We start from the raw sequence: 20,895 nt of genomic DNA, 5'->3' as shown, positions 1-20,895 counted from the left end.
AAATTGGAAACACAAGAGGTCCATACAAAAAAAATAGTTCTTTCCTCCAAGATTTAGATTAAGTTTCTATTCCAATAGAAAACTTTTGCAGACAACATTTTGAAATCTCAAAATTTAAAACCAAATTAAAATCTTGTAATGTTCAAATTCGAATGCTTAACTTTTGACATTTTTGAAAATCTACACAAATCGACAAAATTTTAGGTAAACACAGATCCTTGTTCAGTTTTTTTAGACTTACTCAGTAAGATACATGCTCTTTGGTCTTGATTTTGCCTACATAGTAGATAAGGTCAGTAGGAATCTCTTTCATTGCATAGTAGATTCGGACAGTAGGAATATTGTTCCGCAGATAATTAAGTTTTCAACACAAATGGACTAGTAAAAAATAGTATTTACTACCTTTTATCAAAAAAGAAGATTACTAAAAGTCAATGTCGAATTTTTGCTATATTCTTATTCGACTACTCGACTTTTGATATTTTTGAAAATCGATTTTAAAAATTATAAAAAAAAATTATTTCTAGAACTAATAAAGATAATCGAATGTCTAATGAGCCAATTATATTCTACCCTTCATCACTTTGTAAACCACTGCAGTCGTTCTAGTTTTGAGCCGATTTCAGCGAAATTCCCCACATATGCCAAGCAAATATACTCATTGTTATGGAAATGACTCTCTGAGCACGGTTTGCCACTGTATTTATATAGAAGCATTTGTCAAAATAGAAGATTTTGTCAAAATTTTATGTCTATAGAAAATTTTGTCAAAATTTTATGTCAATAGAAAATTTTGCCAAAATGTTATTTCTATAGAAAATTTTGCAAAAATTGTAGAAATATCAACAATGTCAAAATTTAATTTCTATAGAAAATTTTGCCAAAATTTTATTTCCATAGAAGATTTTGTCCAAATTTTATTTCTATAAAAAATTCTGTTAAAATTTTATTTCTATGGAAAATTTTGCAAAAATTGTAGAAAAAAATATGTCAAAATTTCATTTCTTTAGAAAATTTCGTCAAAATTTTATTTCTATAAAAATTTTGTCAACATTTTATTTCTATAGAAAAATTTGTCAAAATTTTATTTCTATACAAAATTTTATTTTTATAGAAAATATTGCCAAAATTTTATTTCTATAGAAAAATTTGTCAAAATTTTATTTCTATACAAAATTTTGTCAAAATTTTATTTTTATAGAAAATATTGCCAAAATTTTATTTCCATAGAAACTTTGGTCAAAATTTTATTTCTATAGAAAATTTTGTCAAATTTTACTTCTATAGAAAATTTTGTTAAAATTTTATTTCTAAAGAAATTTTGTCAAAATTCTATTTCCATAGATTATTTTGTCAAAATTTTATATCTATAGTAAATATTGCCAACTGCACTCACATCGATGATATGACGGTGGCAAAGGAAAAGATAAATGTTTGTACAAAGACCTATTAAGCAAATGCCAACTATAATTTTTTCGGAGGGTTCGAGTGTGGTTCACTTTGGGTTTAGTGAACTACCCGAATTTATTCTGATAATTGGTTGATAGTTTTGCTGCAAGTAGAGGATGCTGATGTGGTAATTCCGAAACGTGCGTCCATCCAACCATCTTGCAATCTATAGGGCTTGCCCAAATAAATTTGACAAACATTCTTTTCCTCTGTTGGTTAAGCTACACTTGTAGTTTAGTCAATGTATGGTTTTAAAGCTGAGATCAAAACAAATATGATTGAAGTACAAACCAACAATAAAAAACAAAAAAAAATATTTAATTTCTGTAGAAAATTTTGCTAAAATTGTAGAAATATAAAAAACATCAAAATTTCATTTCTTTAGATAATTTCGGAAATATTTTATTTCTATAAAAAATTTTGTCACATTTTATTTCTATAGAAAAGTTTGTCAAAATATTTTTTCTATAGAAAATTTTGACAAAAATTGTAGAAATATAAAACATGGTGAAATTTCATTTCTTTAAAAAATTTCGTCAAAATTTTATTTCCATAAAATTTTTTTTTTAATTTTATTTTTATAGAAAATTTTGTCATAATTTTATTTTTATAGAAAATTTTGCCAAAATTTTATCTCTATAGAAAATTTTGTTAAAATGTTATTTCTATAGAAAATTTTGTCAAAATTTTAATTTTATCGAAAATTTTCTCAAAATTTTATTTTTATAGGAAATTTTGTCAAAATTTTATTTCTATAGAAAATTTTGCAAAAATTGTAGAAATATACAAAATGTCAAAATTTCATTTCTTTAAAAAATTTCGTCAAAATTTTATTCATATAAAAAACTTTGTCAAAATTTATTTCTATAGAAAAATTTGTCAAAATTTTATTTCTATACAAAAACTTGTCAAAATTTTATATTTATAGAAAATTTCTTTTTATAGAAAATTTTGTCCAAATTTTATTTCTATAGAAAATTTTGCCAAAATTTTATCTCTATAGAAAATTTTGTTAAAATGTTATTTCTATTGAAAATTTTGTCAAAATTTAATTTTTATAGAAAATTTTGTCAAAATTTTATTTCTATAGAAAATTGTGTCAAAATTTTATTTCTGTAGAGAAATTTGTCAAAATTGTATTTCTATAGAAAATTTTGCAACAATTTTAGGAATATAAAAAATGTCAAAATTTCATTTCTTTAAAGTATTTCGTCAAAATTTATATCTATAGAAAAATTTTATTTCTATACAAAAATTTGTCAAAATTTTACTTCTATAGAAAATTTTGTCAAAATTTTATATCTATAGAAAATTTTTTCAAAATTTTATTTCTATAGAAAATTTTGTCCAAATTTTATTTCTATAGAAAATTTTGCCAAAATTTTATTTCTATAGAAAATTTTGTCAAAATGTTATTCCTATAGAAAAATTTGTCAAAATTTTATTTCTATGGAAAATATTGCAAAAATTTTAGAAATACAACCAATGTCAAAATTTCATTTCTTTAGAAAATTTCGTCAAAATTTTATTTCTATAATTTTTTGTTTAAATTTTATTTCTATTGAATATTTTGTCAAAATTTTAGTTTTGTAGAAAATTTTATCAAAATTTTATTTCTATAGAAAATTTTGCAAAAATTATAGAAATACAACCAATGTCAAAATTTCATTTCTTTACAAAATTTCGTCAAAATGTTATTTCTATAAAAATTTTGTCAAAATTAAGTTTCTATAGAAAATTTTGTCAAAATTTTATGTTTATAGAAAATTTTGTCAAAATTTTATTTTTATAGAAAATTTTGTCAAAATTTTATTTCTATAGAAAAATTTGTCAAAATTTTATTTCTATAGAAAATTTTTCAAAAATTGTAGAAATATACAAAATGTCAAAATTTTATTTCTTAAAAAAATTTCTGCAAAATTTTATTCATATAAGAAACTTCGTCATTCTTCGTTATTTCTTTAGAAAAATTTGTCAAAATTTTATTTCTATACAAAAACTTATCAAAATTTTATATCTATAGAAAATTTTGTCATAATTTTATTTTTATAGAAAATTTTGTCCAAATTCTATTTCTATAGAAAATTTTGCCAAAATTTTATCTCTATAGAAAATTTTGTTAAAATGTTATTTCTATAGAAAATTTTGTCAAAATTTTAATTTTATCGAAAATTTTCTCAAAATTTTATTTTTATAGGAAATTTTGTCAAAATTTTATTTCTATAGAAAATTTTGCAAAAATTTTATATTTATAGAAAATTCGTTTTTATAGAAAATTTTGTCCAAATTTTATTTCTATAGAAAATTTTGCCAAAATTTTATATCTATAGAAAATTTTTTTAAAATGTTATTTCTATTGAAAATTTTGTCAAAATTTTATTTTTATAGAAAATTTTGTCAAAATTTTATTTCTATAGAAAATTGTGTCAAAATTTTATTTCTGTAGAGAAATTTGTCAAAATTATATTTCTATAGAAAATTTTGCAACAATTTTAGGAATATAAAAAATGTCAAAATTTCATTTCTTTAAAGTATTTCGTCAAAATTTATATCTATAGAAAAATTTTATTTCTATACAAAAATTTGTTAAAATTTTACTTCTATAGAAAATTTTGTCAAAATTTTATATCTATAGAAAATTTTTTCAAAATTTTATTTCTATAGAAAATTTTGTCCAAATTTTATTTCTATAGAAAATTTTGCCAAAATTGTATTTCTATAGAAAATTTTGTCAAAATGTTATTCCTATAGAAAAATTTGTCAAAATTTTATTTCTATAGAAAAATTTGTCAAAATTTTATTTCTATAGAAAATTTTGCAAAAATTTTAGAAATACAACCAATGTCAAAATTTCATTTCTTTAGAAAATTTCGTCAAAATTTTATTTCTATAATTTTTTGTTTAAATTTTATTTCTATTGAAAATTTTGTCAAAATTTTAGTTTTGTAGAAAATTTTGTCAAAATTTTATTTCTATAGAAAATTTTGCAAAAATTATAGAAATACAACCAATGTCAAAATTTCATTTCTTTACAAAATTTCGTCAAAATGTTATTTCTATAAAAATTTTGTCAAAATTAAGTTTCTATAGAAAATTTTGTCAAAATTTTATTTTTATAGAAAATTTTGTCAAAATTTTATTTTTATAGAAAATTTTGTCAAAATTTTATTTCTATAGAAAAATTTGTCAAAATTTTATTTCTATAGAAAATTTTGCAAAAATTGTAGAAATATAAAAAATTTCAAAATTTCATTTCTTTAAAAAATTTCGTCAAAATTTTATTTTGTCAAAATTAAGTTTCTATAGAAAATTTTGTCCAAATTTCATTTTTTTTAGAAAATTTTGTCAAAATTTTATTTCTATAAAAAATTTGACAAAATTTAATTTCTATAGAAAAATTTGTCAAAATTTTATTTCTATAGAAAATTTTTCAAAAATTGTAGAAATATAAAAATGTCAAAATTTCATTTCTTTAAAAAAATTTCGTCAAAATTTTATTTTGTCAAAATTAAGTTTCTATAGAAAATTTTGTCAAAATTTTATTTCTATAGAAAATTTTGTCAAATTTTTATATCTATAGAAAATTTTGTCAAAATTTTATTTCTATAGAAAAATTTGTCAAAATTTAATTTCTATAGAAAATTTTGCAAAAATTGTAGAAATATAAAAAATCTCAAATTTCATTTCTTTAAAAATTTTCTTGAAAATTTTATTTCTATAAATATTTTTTCAAAATTTGATTTCTATAGAAAATTTTGTCAAAATTTTATTTTTATAGAAAATTTTGTCGAAATTCTATATATATAGAAAATTTTGTCAAAATTTTATTTCTAGAAAAAAAATTCTAATTTTTATTTATAAACACATTTTTAATATAGTCTATAGCCTTAAATTTAGGCTTTATAAAATTAAAATTAAGATCTCAATTTCATTCTGTTTTTAATGACCCATTTCGTCACAATGTATACTTCTCTAAATATATTGTTTGTTTATTTTGGATTTCATTTAACACCACCGTTTTCTTTTTATTAAACAGACTCACTTAACTTCGATTTGGATAAGACTGGTTTCCTTTCTGCCGTTCCATACTTGGCTATGGGCATTCTATTGGGTGTTTCAGGATACTTAGCTGATTGGCTACAGATGAAAGGTTATTGGACTACAACTCAAGTTAGAAGAAACTTTAACTGTGGCGCTTTCTTGGCACAGACAATCTTTATGATCCTTACCGCCTATCTATTGGATCCCACATGGTCGGTGGTATGCATAACCATAGCTGTGGGCTTGGGAGCATTCGCCTGGTCTGGATTCGCGTAAGTTGGAAGAGGACAAATATTAAAAAAATCAAAATTTTCTAATTTGACAATATTTTCTTACAGTGTCAATCATTTGGATATAGCGCCCCAACATGCCAGTGTCTTGATGGGTATCGGTAATACCTTTGCCACTATACCAGGTATTGTGAGTCCCATGTTGACCGGTTATTTGGTCACCAATCAAACCAGTGAAGAATGGAAGACCGTATTCTTTATTTCGGCCGGTATCTATCTCATCGGTTGTGTCATCTATTGGATGTGGGCCTCTGGAGAACTCCAGGAATGGGCCAAGACACCTGAACAAAAAGCTCTTGAAATGACTCAACATCAAAGGGCCAATGCCAATTCCTATACTAATGAAGCCTTGGATATGAAAGGAGATGGCAAATGAGTGATGCAAAATATATGCCAACATGAACCTATTCCATAGTAGCAGTGTCAAACATTCCAAGAAATTGTTGTCCTTATTTGTGTTTATTTTTTTGCTATTGTTTGCGTTTTTTACTTTCTTTTGTAAATATTTATTTAAAATATCTGTGTTTATTTAGTTATCAACGCGTAGAGATGACGAAGGAGGTCATTATAGATTTTTTTGTTTTAGTTTTATTTGGAATGTATGACTGTGAATATATGTCTGTGAAATATGAAAGACTCATGGGCATGGATATTGAATGCTCCAGTCTCTGTTATTCTAATGTTCAATACGATTGTTGTTCTGGCATAGATTTTTGTTTTTGTGTTTTTTTTTTGTTTGTTTTGCCTATAGGTCAATACACTATTCCTAGTTTTGTTCATTTGAAAATAAAGAAACTTTTGTGTTAAGTAATCAAATTGAAAAATTCAGTGGTCATTAAATTCTGAAGAATGTGATATAGATGGCTAAAACACTTGGTTGGTGGGGGGAGTGTACGAGAAGGAAGGGGCTATACGATATTGAACTAAATTGTACTCTATTCTTGGAGATGTCCTCAATTCGTAGTTAAAATATTGAAAAATCACATATTTTTATACCCTGCGCCACACTGTGGAACAGGGTATTATAAGTTAGTGCATATGTTTGTAGCACCCAGAAGGAGACGAGATAGACACATGGTGTCTTTGGCAATAATGCTCAGGGTGGGTCCCTGAGTCGATATAACCATGTCCGTCTGTCCGTCCGTCTGTCTGTGAACACATTTTTGTGATCAAAGTCTAGGTCGCAATTTAAGTCCAATCGCCTTCAAATTTGGCACATGTTCCTAGTTTGGGTCAGAATAGAACCCTATTGATTTTGGAAGAAATCGGTTCAGATTTAGATATAGCTCCCATATATATCTTTAGCCCGATATGCACTAATATGGAACCAGCAGCCAGAGTTTTATACCGACTTGCTTGAAATTTTGTACAAACATAACACTTAGTCGTATAGTCAAGTGTGCCAAATTTGATTGAAATCGGTTCAGATTTAGATATAGCTTCCATATATATATCTTTCGCCCGATATGGACTTGTATGGTCCCAGAAGCCAGATTTTTGGCCGAATTTGATTGAAATTTTGCACTAGGAGCAGCGTTACCGTTGGGAATTTTCAAAAAGTGGCACAAAAAGTGGCAAACGTCGAAAAAAGGGGCACAATTATTTTTGAAAAGTGGCACAAAAAGTGGCACATTCTTTTTATTAACTTATACAAAAAAAAAAAAAAAACTTAAGAAATAAATACTGCTATGAGGTCAAGTTAAAATATATTTTGCGAATTCATACAAATTGGTGAACAAATCCTATTTAAAATTATATATAATAATCAGGCCTATAAAATAATCAGGCCTTTCAATTATATCTTTAAATTTATTTACGATATCAAAATAATTTATATCATCATTGGTTTTTAAGTAATGCGGAACCCCCTTTTCTTCAGTTTTTTGTCATTTATGTCAATTCATGATAAAATTTGTCCACAACTTTCGGATTGTGATGTCGTTTTGTGACCTATCTATATTGTTTTAATGTTTTTAATATACAAAGAATTTTTATAGTCGATATCTGCTAAATCACGTTTTTACAAACTTTCTTACAAAATTTATGTATATATTACAAATATACATATTTTTGTTAAATATAATTAATAAACAATTTAAGGTAAGCACTATGTTCGATTTTCGAGTTGAAATTTTCGCGGTTACTTTACTAAAACAGTTCAATATAAAGCAGATAAAATAACTCAATAACTCAATCATTTATAATATTGATTATTTCAGGAAAAGTAATCGCGAAAATAAAGTGATTTTCAACTCGAAAACCGAACATAGTACTCACGTTTAGGAGGATTCGCTTTGGAATGTTTTGTTAACGGTATTCATACTTTTGATATTATAAACTAAAAATTTAAGATAAATCTTTGGTATTTGAAAGTGCATTTTGGATATTTAACATATACTTTCTCTAATTTCTTAGGACACTTTTCTTCCAATTTTTCTCTAATGAGGTAATGCTTCAATACTGTCCACTGTTCCAGCATTCATTTTGAGGAATATAGTAGAATTGGAACAATCTGTCTCAAAGGGCGATTGCAATTTTTTCTAACTGGGTCCTTATGGGATCCATCTTCAATTATTTCCTGCGGTCGTAATACAAACCTTAAACATTTTCATATTTATCCTGATATTTCATGCCACAATAGATTTGGCATATTCAAAGTACGGTTTACCAAATAAGTTGAATCGTAACTGTTCTCGTAATAAGAACTAATGAGCGAAGGCTGTTGATGCACAATATTAAATTTTCTTAATAACACATCTATGGTGATAACTAACCATAATATTTAAACTTTTGAAAAAGTGGCACGAATTATTGGAAAAGTGGCACAAAATCGCAAAAAGTATCACATTTAGTGGCACAAACAAAAAGTGGCGCAAAAGTGGCACCGCCCAAGACAAGTGGCAAATTTGCCACTAAAGTGGCACAACGGTAACGCTGACTAGGAGTACAATTAGTAGTATAGTCAAGTGTGCAAAATTTGATTGAAATCGGCTCAGATTTAGATATAGCTCCCATATATATCTTTTGCCCGATATGGACTAATATGGTCCTAAAAGCCAGAGTTTTGGCCCAATTGGGTTGAAATTTTGCACAAGGAGTAGATTTAGCATTGTAGCTATGCGTGTCAAATTTGGTTGATATCGATTCAGATTTAGATATAGCTCCCATATATATCTTTCGCCCGATATGCACTTATATGGGCCCAGAAGCCAGATTTCTCTCCCGATTAGCTTGAAATTTTGCACAAGGAGTACAATTGGTAGTATACTTATGTGCGCCAAATTCGATTGAAATCGGTTCAGATTTAGATATAGCTTCCATATATATTTTTCGCCCGATATGGACTTATATGGCCCCAGAAGCCAGAGTTTTGGCCCAATTTGGTTGAAATTTTGCATTAGGAGTACAATTAGTAATATAGTCATGTCTGCCAAATTTGATTGAAATCGGTTCAGATTTACATATAGCTCCCATATATATATGTTTTTCTGATTTCGACAAAAATGGTCAAAATACCAACATTTTCCTTGTTAAATCGCTTCTGCTTAGTCGAAAAGTTGTAAAAATGATTCTAACTTTCCTAAACTTCTAATACATCTATATCGAGCGATAAATCATAAATAAACTTTTGCGAAGTTTCCTTAAAATTGCTTCAGATTTAAAGGTTTCCCCTATATTTTTACTAAAATTGTGTTCCACCCTAGTTCATTAGCCAACTTAAATTTTGAGTCTATAGATTTTGTAGAAGTCTATAAAATTGTGTCCAGATCGAGTGATATTTAATGTATGTATTTGGGACAAACATTTATATATAGCCCTCAACATATTTGAAGGATGTGATATGGTATCGAAAATTTAGATCTACAAAGTGGTGCAGGGTATAATATAGTCGGCCCGCCCGACTTTAGACGTTCCTTACTTGTTATAAAAGAAAACAAGTAAGGAAAGTCTAAAGTCGGGCGGGGCCCACTATATTATACCCTGCACCATCTTGTAGATCTAAATTTTCGATACCACATCACATCCGTCAAATGTGTTGGGGGCTATATATAAAGGTTTGTCCCAAATACATACATTAAATATCACTCTATCTGGACACAATTTTATAGACTTCTACAAAATCTATAGACTTAAAATTTAAGTCGGCTAATGCACTAGGGTGGAACACAATGTTAGTAAAAAAGTATGGGAAACATTTAAATCTGAAGCAATTTTAAGGAAACTTCGCAAAAGTTTATTTATGATTTATCGCTCGATATATATGTATTAGAAGTTTAGGAAAATTAGAGTCATTTTTACAACTTTTCGACTAAGCAGAGGCGATTTTAAAAGGGAAAATGTTGGTATTTTGATAATTTTTGTCGAAATCTGAAAAACATATATATGGGAGATATATCTAAATCTGAACCGATTTCAACCAAATTTGGCATGAATAGCTACAATGCTAATTCTACTCCCTGTACAAAATTTCAATTAAATCGGAGTAAAAGATTGGCCACTGTGCTCATATGAGTGTAAATCGGGCGAACGATATATATGGGAGATATATCTAAATCTGAACCGATTTCAAAAATTTGGCACACTTGACTATACTACTAATTGTATTCCTAGTGCAAAATTTCAACCAAATTGGGGTAAAACTCTGGCTTATGGGACCGTATTAGTCCATATCGGGCGAAAGATATATATGGGAGCTATATCTAAATCCGAACCGATTTGAATAAAATTTGACTATAGTACTAATTGTTCTTCTTGTGCAAAATTTTAAACAAATTAGGGTAAAACTCTGCTTCTGGGGCCATATAAGACCATATCGGGTGAAATATATATATGGGAGCTATATCTTAATCTGAACCGATTTTTTTCCAAAATCAATAGGGTTCTATTCTGAGCCAAAACACATACTTGTGCCAAATTTGAAGTCGATTGGACTAAAACTGCGACCTAGACTTTGATTACAAAAATGTGTTCACTGACAGACGGACATGGCTATATCGACTCAGGAGCCCACCCTGAGCATTTTCGCCAAAGACACCATGTGTCTATCTCGTCTCCTTCTGGGTGTTGCAAACATATGCACTAACTTATAATACCCTGTTCCACAGTGTGGTGCAGGGTATAATTAAAGCGGCTTTAGTTAAATATAGGGTTCATTTTTATACCCACCACCATAGAATGGTGACGGGGGTATAATAAGTTCCTCATTCCGTTTGTAACACATCGAAATATCGATTTCCGACTATATAATGTATATATATTCTTGATCAGAGAGAAGTTCTAAGACGATATAAGCATGTCCGTCTGTCCGTCTGAAATTTGGCACAGATTCGTCTTTTGTTTGCAGGCAGGTCAAGTTCGAAGTCGATATAAATCGACCTCCCGATTTGGGGTCTTGGGCTTATAAAAACTGTAGTTTTTATCTAATTTGCCTGAAATTGGAAATCTAGAGGTATTTTAGGACCATCAAAAAGTGTACCGAAAATAGTGCATATCGGTCCATGCTTTGGTATAGCGCCCATATTTCCCGATTTTGCTTCTTGGGTGTCTAGAAAATGTATTTTCTACCCGATTTGCCTCAAATCGGAAATCTGGTGAGTACGGGTCCATGTTTTGATATAGTCCCCATATAGGCCGATCTCCCGATTTTACTTCTTGGGCTTCTAGAATCCGTAGTTTTTACCCAATTTGCCTCAAATCAGAAATCCAGAGGTATTCTAGGTCCTTAAAGAGGTGTGCCGAAAATGCTGAGTATCGGATTTTACTTCTCGTAGTCATTTAAATAAATGGGATGAAAATTCACAGATTTTAGATTTCAAATCAAGGCGTTATTTCATCATTTTCTTGAACACTTACAAGAGATGTTTATGATTCCTCTAAAACTCAAACAAAAAATGGTTTTTATAAATTCCGAATCTGATCTAGTCTTCGTAGGTAAAATCTTTACATTTATCTGTGGAAAGCGTACTGGTTGAACTGATCTGTTTGGGAAAATATCTATCATCAATCCCCCCTGAAATTTTCAAAGGAAACTATTATATTTGATTCTTGGTGGTGGGTATTTAAGATTCGGCCCGGCCGAACTTACTATTGTATATACTTGTTTTATTGTAAAACAGGACAGCTAATTTATTAAGTATATGGAGTTCTTAATTATATGGATATATGGATCCCACAGAGAATGTTTAAACTTTTAAATGAAGCTATCTATTTTTTTATTACTATAGAAAAAGATATAAAATATCAGCTTCAAGTACTATGCCCCCTCATTGAATTGACTATTTATATTTTGTTTGCATTCACAGAAATAAGAAAAATATATATTATCATAGCGAAAACCAAAAATTAATTTCACTTTTCCCAAAAACTACTTCCTGGTCACTCCACACACAATGACAAAAACAAACATTACATTGCTCCTCCAACACTTTCTCTTGTTCTACACCATCCCGTCGGCATCCACCACCACCACCGCCAAATACAGTAAGATTTTCTTTGATATTTTTGTAAACATTATTGGAATTTTGTTTAATTTGGCCAAAAGCCAAAGATAATTTTAATTGAAATTAATAGTCTGAAATTCTTGAAATTCCTAAGGTGTGCGAGTACCATTAAGACCTGTTGTCTGTATGTATGTATGGACATATGTCCACAAATCCAAAAATTTACATTGGATGCCAAAACGCACCGTGCCGACCAACCATCATTGCAAGATAAATTGACAAACGCCGCCATCACAATAGTGTGTGTACGTTTCAGATAAGACAAATTCTTCCCATTGTTACAGAGATGATAAATGATGTTGACGAAAAAGTACTTAAAATATATTAAAAATGTAGTTTTCGAAACCAAACGGTGCTAAAATTGCATAATATTAAAAATATTTAAATCTAGACCGATTTGGAAAATTTTTTTACATTTTCTAAAAAACAAATATTATTTTGCAAAATTTGATTTCTATATATTTTTCAAAATTTTATTTAAATAGAAAATTTTGTAAAAATAATATTTCTATAGAAAATTTTGTCAAAATTTTATTTCTATAGAAAATGTTGTCAAAATTTTATTTCTATAGAAAATTTTGTCAAAATTTTATTTCTATAGAAAATTTTGTAAAAATTTTATTTCTATAGAAAATTTTGTCAAAATTTTATTTCTATAGAAAATTTTGTCAAAATTTTATATCTATAGAAAATGTTGTCAACCATTAATTTTAATAGAAAACTTTGTCAAAATTGTATGTTCTATGTAAATTTTATTTACATAGAAAATTTTTCAAAATTTTATTCCCATAGAAAATTTTTAAGTCTAAACCGACTTGGACATTTTTTTACATTTTTTTTTTTTAATTTTATTTTTATAGAAAATTTTATAATAATTGTATTTCTATAGAAAGTTTTGTCAAATTTTTATTTCTATAGAAAATTTTGTCAACATTTTATTTCTATAGAAAATTTTGTCAAAATTTTATTTCTATAGAAAATTTTGTCAAAATTTTATTTCTATAGAAAATGTTGTCAAAATTGTATATCTATAGAAAATGTTTTCAACCATTTATTTTAATAGAAAACTTTGTCAAAATTGTATTTCTATAGAAAATTTTGTCAAAATTTTATTTACATAGAAAATTTTTCAAAATTTTATGCCCATAGAAAATTTTTAAGTCTAGACCGATTTGGACATTTTTTTTTTGAAAATTTTATTTTTATAGAAAAATTTATAATAATTGTATTTCTATAGAAAATTACGTCAAAATTTTATTTCTATAGAAAATTTGGTCAACATTTTATTTCTATAGAAAATTTTGTCAAAATTTTATTTCTATAGAAAATTTTGTTAAAATTTTATTTCTATAGAAAATTTTGTCAAAATTTTATTTCTATAGAAAATTTGGTTAAAATTTTATTTCTATAGAACATTTTGTCACAATTTTATTTCTATAGAAAAATTTTATTTCTATAGAAAATTTGGTCACAATTTTATTTCTATAGAAAATTTTGTCAAAATTTTATTTCTATAGAAAATTTTGTCAACCATTTATTTCTATAGGAAATTTTGTCAACCATTTATTTTTATAGGAAATTTTGCTAAAATTTTATTTCTATAGAAAATTTTGTCAAAATTTTATTTCTATAGAAAATTTTATCAACCATTTATTTCTATAGAAAATTTTGTCAACCATTTATTTTTATAGGAAATTTTGCCAAAATTTTATATCTAAGAAAATGTTGTCAACCTTTTATTTTAATAGAACATTTTATTTCAATAGAAAATTTTGTAAAAATTATATTTATATAGAAAATTTTGTAAAAATTGTATTTCTATAGAAAATTTTGTAAAAATTTTATTTCCATAGAAAATTTTCTCAAAATTTTACTTTCATAAAAAATTTTGTCCAATTTTTATTCTATAGGCAATTTTGTCAAAACTTTTTCTATAGAAACATTTTCTAAAAAAATATTATTTTGCAAAATAGAAAAAAGTTTTGACAAAATTTTCTATGGAATAAACATTGGACAACATTTTTTATGGAAGTAAAATTTTGAAAAATTTTCAATGGAAATAAAATTTTGAAAAATTTTCTATGGAAATAAAATTTTGACAAAATTTTCTATAGAAATACAATGTTGGAAAAATTTTCTATTAAAATAAATGGTTGACAAAATTTTCTATAGCAATAAAATTTTGACAAAATTTTCTATAAAAATAAATGGTTGACAAAATTTTCTACAAAAAATAAAATTTTGTCAAAATTTTCTATTGAAATAAAATTTTCTATAGAAAAAAATGTAAAAAAAATTGTCCAAATCGGTCTAGACTTAAAAATTTTCTATGGAAATAAAATTTTGACAAAATGTTCTATAGAAATAAAATTTTGAGAAAATTTTCTATAGAAACAAAATTTTGACAAAATTTTCTACAGAAATATAATTTTGACAAAATTTTCTATAGAAATATAATTTTTACAAAATTTTCTATAGAAATATAATTTTTGCAAAATTTTCTATTGAGAGTTTTGACCAAAATAAATAAATGGTTGACAGAATTTTCTATAGAAATACAATTTTGACAAAATCCTCTATGGAAATAAAATTTGGCAAAATTTTCTATAGAAATAAATATTTGACACAATTTTCTATAGAAATAAAATTTTGACAAAAATTTTGTATAAATTGTTGACAAAATTCTTTATAAGAATCTAATTTTTCCTATATATAGGAAATATTTTTTTCTTATAAAGAATTTTGTCGACAATTTATTTCTATACAAAATTTTGTCAACATTTTGTTTCTAAACAAAAATTTTTCAAATAATTATTTTGACAAAATTTTCCAAAAATTTACATTTAATGCCAAAACGCATCGTGCCATAGAGTATTTTGTCAAAATTTTATTTCCATAGAGGATGTTGTCTAAATTTTATTTCTATAGAAAATTTTGTCAAAATTTTATTTCAATAGAAAATTTATGAAGAAGTTCCTCTTTGCAAAATCTACCAAAATCAAGAATTCTTCCAATCTACAAAACAGTAAAAGAAATACAATATTTTGTAGTATTCTAACAACAGTGGCAACCGGCTCAGGGGCCAGCTCTAAGCATTATTGCTATAGACACCATGTGTGTATTTCGTCTCTTTCTGGACGTTTCTGTTCCTCAGTGTGGCGGAAGAAAAAAATCACATTTCACGTTTCACATGTGCGGACGAAATGTTTAGATCCTGAAATAAAAACTAAAATATCCTCATTTTGGAATATGTTTATTTCTTCATAGTCCGGTATTTATAATTTTTAGAAACGTTCACATTCAGGGCAGAATAGGGTGCAATGATTAGCATGCCCGCCTTGCATACACCTGCTTCGACCGAACACCAAAAAGTTTTTCAGCGGTGGATTATCCCACCTCAGTAATGCTGGTGACATTTCTGAGGGTTTCAAAGCTTCTCTAAGTGGTTTCACTGCAATGTGGAACGCCGTTCGGACTCAGCTATAAAAAGGATGTCCGTTGTCATTGAGCTTAAAATGGAATCGGGCAGCACTCAGTGATAAGAGAGAAGTTCACCAATGTGGTATCACAATGGACTGAATAGTCTAAGTGAGCTCGATACATCGGGCTGTCACCTAACCTAACGTAGGGCAGAATAACTCTATATAGAGTAATTGTAATGAAAAAGTTCCAAATGGCTTGCGGTCGTGCCACGGTGCTTTTGACAGTCGAAATGTATCGAAAAAAGCACAAAAGTGTCAACTTTATCAACTCTGCATTGTTATAGCTGACGATGAGGATATATGTATGTGTATGTATACGAGTATAAATGGGGTGGACTATGGTGTGTTTAAACTATGTAGCTGTCAATGAAAAGTTAATTAGACAATCGCTTATATAGTCATGTTCATAATTACCCAAAGTCGTGGGTAAAGGTATTCGTCATAAAAAAAAAAATTATCGCTATATACGTTTAACATAATGTTATAATCGAAAATATATCAATGGTTTACACAGGAAAAAAGGAAGCTATTTTTATGGAAAAAGTTAACTAAATTTATTTCACTTTTTGATATTTCCATTGTAGTTAAAATAACGAGAAATCACTTACATTTTTGAATTTAAAACTACCATTTTGGTAAACTTTTTCTTTTTTAAACTACAACTAAAAGTACGGTATTTCATTTTTACTATTTTTAAGAAGTGCAAGAAAGTATATTTTAGCGTTGAAATCAGTTTTTGGGTCATTGAAATTTATACTCACCTTTAGTTCATAAAATGTTTGAGACATACATGGAAAAATGAAAATTTCATTAGATTGCACTGAAAAAAAAGCATGCCCGTTTCCAAAGGTTCCAAAGAAGCGGAAAATTAAAGTAAGGATACTTTTAAGACACAAATCTCTTTTAATTTTGGGTTTTTCGTACTTGATTCTAGGAAGCGAATTTTAATTTTTTCTTCTTTATATGCTATCTATCAAAGTCCTGAATTTTTTCTGAATTATTAAAGTCAAGTTGACATAAGTCTTAAAAAAAATTCTTGCAAATTATGATACGCATTTTTAAGTCTAATCACTTAATTATAAGGACAAAAAAACTTTATACCAGTGATAGTAAAAAAATCAAAATAAATTGTTACTGTTGGCAACCCTGTTCATGCACAAACAGCCGTTAATGTTGACAAAACTTTTAATAGGTAAAATTAAAAAACTGTTTTTTAAATAAATATTTTTATAAAACAAAAAATATGTAAATATGAGTTCTAATACTCAAGGTGAGTAGTTTAAATATATAAAATTAGAATTTACTAAACGTTTATATTTCGTAGTTATTTTGATGGTTTTTCATGTGTACTTTTTTGTGACAATTTGAAGAGTTTTATCGTTTATCGTGGAGTAAAATGCCATGGCAAAACTGTCTGCTTTTCCCTGCTAATAAATGAATGAATGATATTTTTATACCCTCCACCATAGGATGGTGGTGTATTTTGTCATTCCGTTTGTAATACATCGATATATTGCTCTAAGACCCCATAAAGTATATATATTCTGGGTCGTGGTGAAATTCTGAGTCGATCTGAGCATGTCCGTCCGTCCGTCCGTCTGTTGAAATCACGCTAACTTCCGAACGAAACAAGCTATCAACTTGAAACTTGGCACAATTAGTTGTTATTGATGTAGGTCGGATGGTATTGCAAATGGGCCATATCGGTCCACTTTTACGTATAGCCTCCATATACACGGACCCCCAAATTTGACTTGCAGACCCTCTAAGAGAAGCAAATTTCATCCGATCCGGCTGAAATTTGGTACATGGTGTCAGCATATGATCTCTAATAACCATGCAAAAATTGGTCCACACCGGTTCATAATTATATATAGCCCCCATATAAACCGATCCCCCGATTTGGCTTGCGGAGCCTCTAAGAGAAGCAAGTTTCATCCGATCTGGCTGAAATTTGGTACATGATGTGAGTATATAGTTTCTAACAACCATGCAAAAATTGGTCCATATCGGTTCATAATTATATATAGCCCCCATATAAACCGATCTCCCGATTTGGCTTGTGGAGTCTCTAAGAGAAGCAAATTTCATCCGATCTGGCTGAAATTTGGTACATGATGTGAGTATATAGTTTCTAATAACCATGCAAAAATTGGTCCACATCGGTTCATAATTATATATAGCCCCATAAAAACCGATCCCCCGATTTGGCTTGCGGAGCCTCTAAGAGAAGCAAATTTCATCCGATCCGGCTGAAATTTGGTACATCATGTGAGTATATAGTTTCTAACAACCATGCAAAAAATGGTCCATATCAGTTCATAATTATATATAGCCCCCATATAAACCGATCTCCCGATTTGGCTTGTGGAGTCTCTAAGAGAAGCAAATTTCATCCGATCTGGCTGAAATTTGGTACATGATGTGAGTATATAGTTTCTAACAACCATGCAAAAATTGGTCCACATCGGTTCATAATTATATATAGCCCCCATATAAACCGATCCCCCGATTTGACTTGCGGAGCCTCTTAGAGAAGCAAATTTCATCCGATCTGGCTGAAATTTGGTACATGATGTGAGTATATAGTTTCTAACAACCATGCAAAAAATGGTCCACATCGGTCCATAATTATACATAGCCCCCATATAAACCGATCCCCCGATTTGGCTTGTGGAGTCTCTAAGAGAAGCAAATTTCATCCGATCCGGCTGAAATTTGGTACATGGTGTTAGTATATGGTCTCTAACAACCATGCAAAAATTGGTCCACATCGGTCCATAATTATACATAGCCCCCATAAACCGATCACCAGATTTGACCTCTGGAGCCTCTTGGAAGACCAAAATTCATCTGATTCAGTTGAAACTTGGTACGTGGTGTTAGTATATGGTCTCTAATACCCATGCAAAAATTGGTCGAAATCGGTAAATAATTATATATAGCCCCCATATAAACCGATCCATAGATTTGATCTCCGGTGCCTCTTGGAGAAGCAAAATTCATCCGATCTGGTTGAAATTTGGTACGTGGTGGTAGTATATGATATTTAACAGACATGCCAAAAGTGGTCCATATCAGTCCATAATCATATATAGCCACCATATAAACCGATCCCGAGATTTGGTTTTGGAGCCTCTTGGAGGAGCAAATTTCATCCGAGTCAGTTGATATTTAGTACATTGTGCTAGTATATGGCCGTTAACAACCATGCCTAACTAGATCCATATCGGTCTATAGTTATATATAGCCCTGAGATAAATCGATCCCCAATCACAAAAAATTGGTCCATATCAAGTTCATAATTGTATATAGCCTCTATATAAGCGACCCCCATATTTCAATTCTGGCACTCTACCACATATGGACTAACTCACAATTTAGAAAACGATGTTAAGAAGTTTTAAGATACCACAACCCAAGTAATTCGATTGTGGATGACAGTCTTTCGTAGAAGTTTCTACGCAATCCATGGTGGAGGGTACATAAGATTCGGCCTGGCCGAACTTACGGCCGTATATACTTGTTTATAACTACAAATCTACTCACCAAATTTGGTGGGAAGTATTTTTTGCCGCTAAAATCATGATTTCGCCCATAGTGCAGTGTGCAATAGGCAGGCAGACGCGGACGTCGTTAGATTATCGCAGAATTTCTCCCTGATCGAAATTGACCTTATTGCAGACAAAAAATAACGAATCTATGTCAAATTTCAGAACAATGAAAATTTCCGTGTAATTGAGCCAATGACAGTTGTTCATTGATAAAACGAAAACTTTCATTAAGACAATGAAAACATTCGTTAATAGTACGAAACGTTTAGTTGTTTAACACAAAGTTCTTTATGATAATAAAAATGTTCCTTCGAATATTCGAATTTGTTTCGTTGGCCCAATTTTAATTGCACATTTTGTTGACATAATGAAACATTTTCTAACTGTACATGTAACGTGACTACAACAGACAAAGGAACGGACATCACTATGTCGTTTACGAAAACACTTAATAAACCTTATTCCTCTATTTGACGATTACTTTTTTCATTGAGTGTTTGTGCAAAATATTTACCTATATTTTCAAATAAGTATCACACATGCTAAAAATATTTTAGAAAATTCCATTTAAAATGAAAACACGAAAAAAACGCAAAACAAAGGCAATGCAATTTTGACAAAAAAAAAAAAATATTTACAAAAGTGTGATTGTAAAACAAAACATTGGTATTCATTAAGTACAATTCTATAATGTATTCGTTAAAATTGAGGTAAATTTTAAATGTCTGCGTCTATTATCAATTCAGCGTTTTTTTTTAAATAATTCACCACATGCCCTTGCCGTAAACACCTTAAGAATAGAAAAAATTGTCTTTAGATGTTTACCTTTAAGTCTATTAATACCGCAAACGATGAACAAGTAAATAAAATTCGATATTATCGAAAACATATCATCTAAATTTTACGAATTTCGAGAATTTTGTTTTATTCGCACAAATGACATGCCTTACATCATCCATCAACGTTAGTGGCTAAATGCAGCTTGGCATCAGACATAAAACAAAAAGTGAAACAACAACAACAAATATGAATCGTTTTTTTTTTAGCCGAAATACCTGGCAAAATCGATACGCTCCCGTGCAAACATCAACAAACGAGACATGGTTTGACATGCCACCTCTACACCTTCAACACAATCATCATCATCATAGCCACAATGCTACCACCATTGTTTGTTCGCCCACAACTCTCCTCTCATTATCCATCCCATCATCTGTGGTAGGTGCTTTTACGGCTCTGAGTAAGCGCCAATACACATATGCACTGTGGACTGAGTTGAGTCAAAAATGTCGAAAATTTTGTGAATATTTATTTCCATAGGAAACGTTTGTAGAATTTTATTTCCATAAGACGTTTGTGCAAAAATTCATGTGTAAATTTTTGCAAAATTTTATTTTTTAGTACATTTTTGCAAAATTTAATTTTTAATGGACATTTTTGGAAAATGTCTCCACAAAATTTTTGCCAATTTTTTTTTCATACGAAATTTTTGAAAAATTTAATTTCCATAGATATATTTCAACTCAGGAAAAAAATTTCATTTTGATAGCAAATTTTTACAATATTTTATTTATGTAGA

General features: G+C 28.4%; 1 protein-coding gene across 1 annotated transcript in view; it reads left to right on the top strand.

Moving 5' to 3' along the window:
* MFS9 (major facilitator superfamily transporter 9) overlaps window positions 1–6,604 on the top strand; it is a 38,970-nt gene extending 32,366 nt beyond the window's left edge. Inside the window, exons 6-7 of the mRNA XM_075303847.1 lie at window positions 5,486–5,762; window positions 5,829–6,604. Of these exons, the coding sequence (XP_075159962.1) occupies window positions 5,486–5,762; window positions 5,829–6,156 (605 nt within the window). The 3' untranslated portion in view covers window positions 6,157–6,604. The remainder of the gene's footprint in view (window positions 1–5,485; window positions 5,763–5,828) is intronic.
* Window positions 6,605–20,895: the final 14,291 nt, after the last annotated feature.

The sequence above is a fragment of the Haematobia irritans genome, chromosome 4, assembly GCF_050003625.1.
Source record: "Haematobia irritans isolate KBUSLIRL chromosome 4, ASM5000362v1, whole genome shotgun sequence".
NCBI classification, from domain to species: Eukaryota; Metazoa; Arthropoda; class Insecta; order Diptera; family Muscidae; genus Haematobia; species Haematobia irritans.
This window is presented reverse-complemented; position numbering and strand designations above follow the sequence as displayed.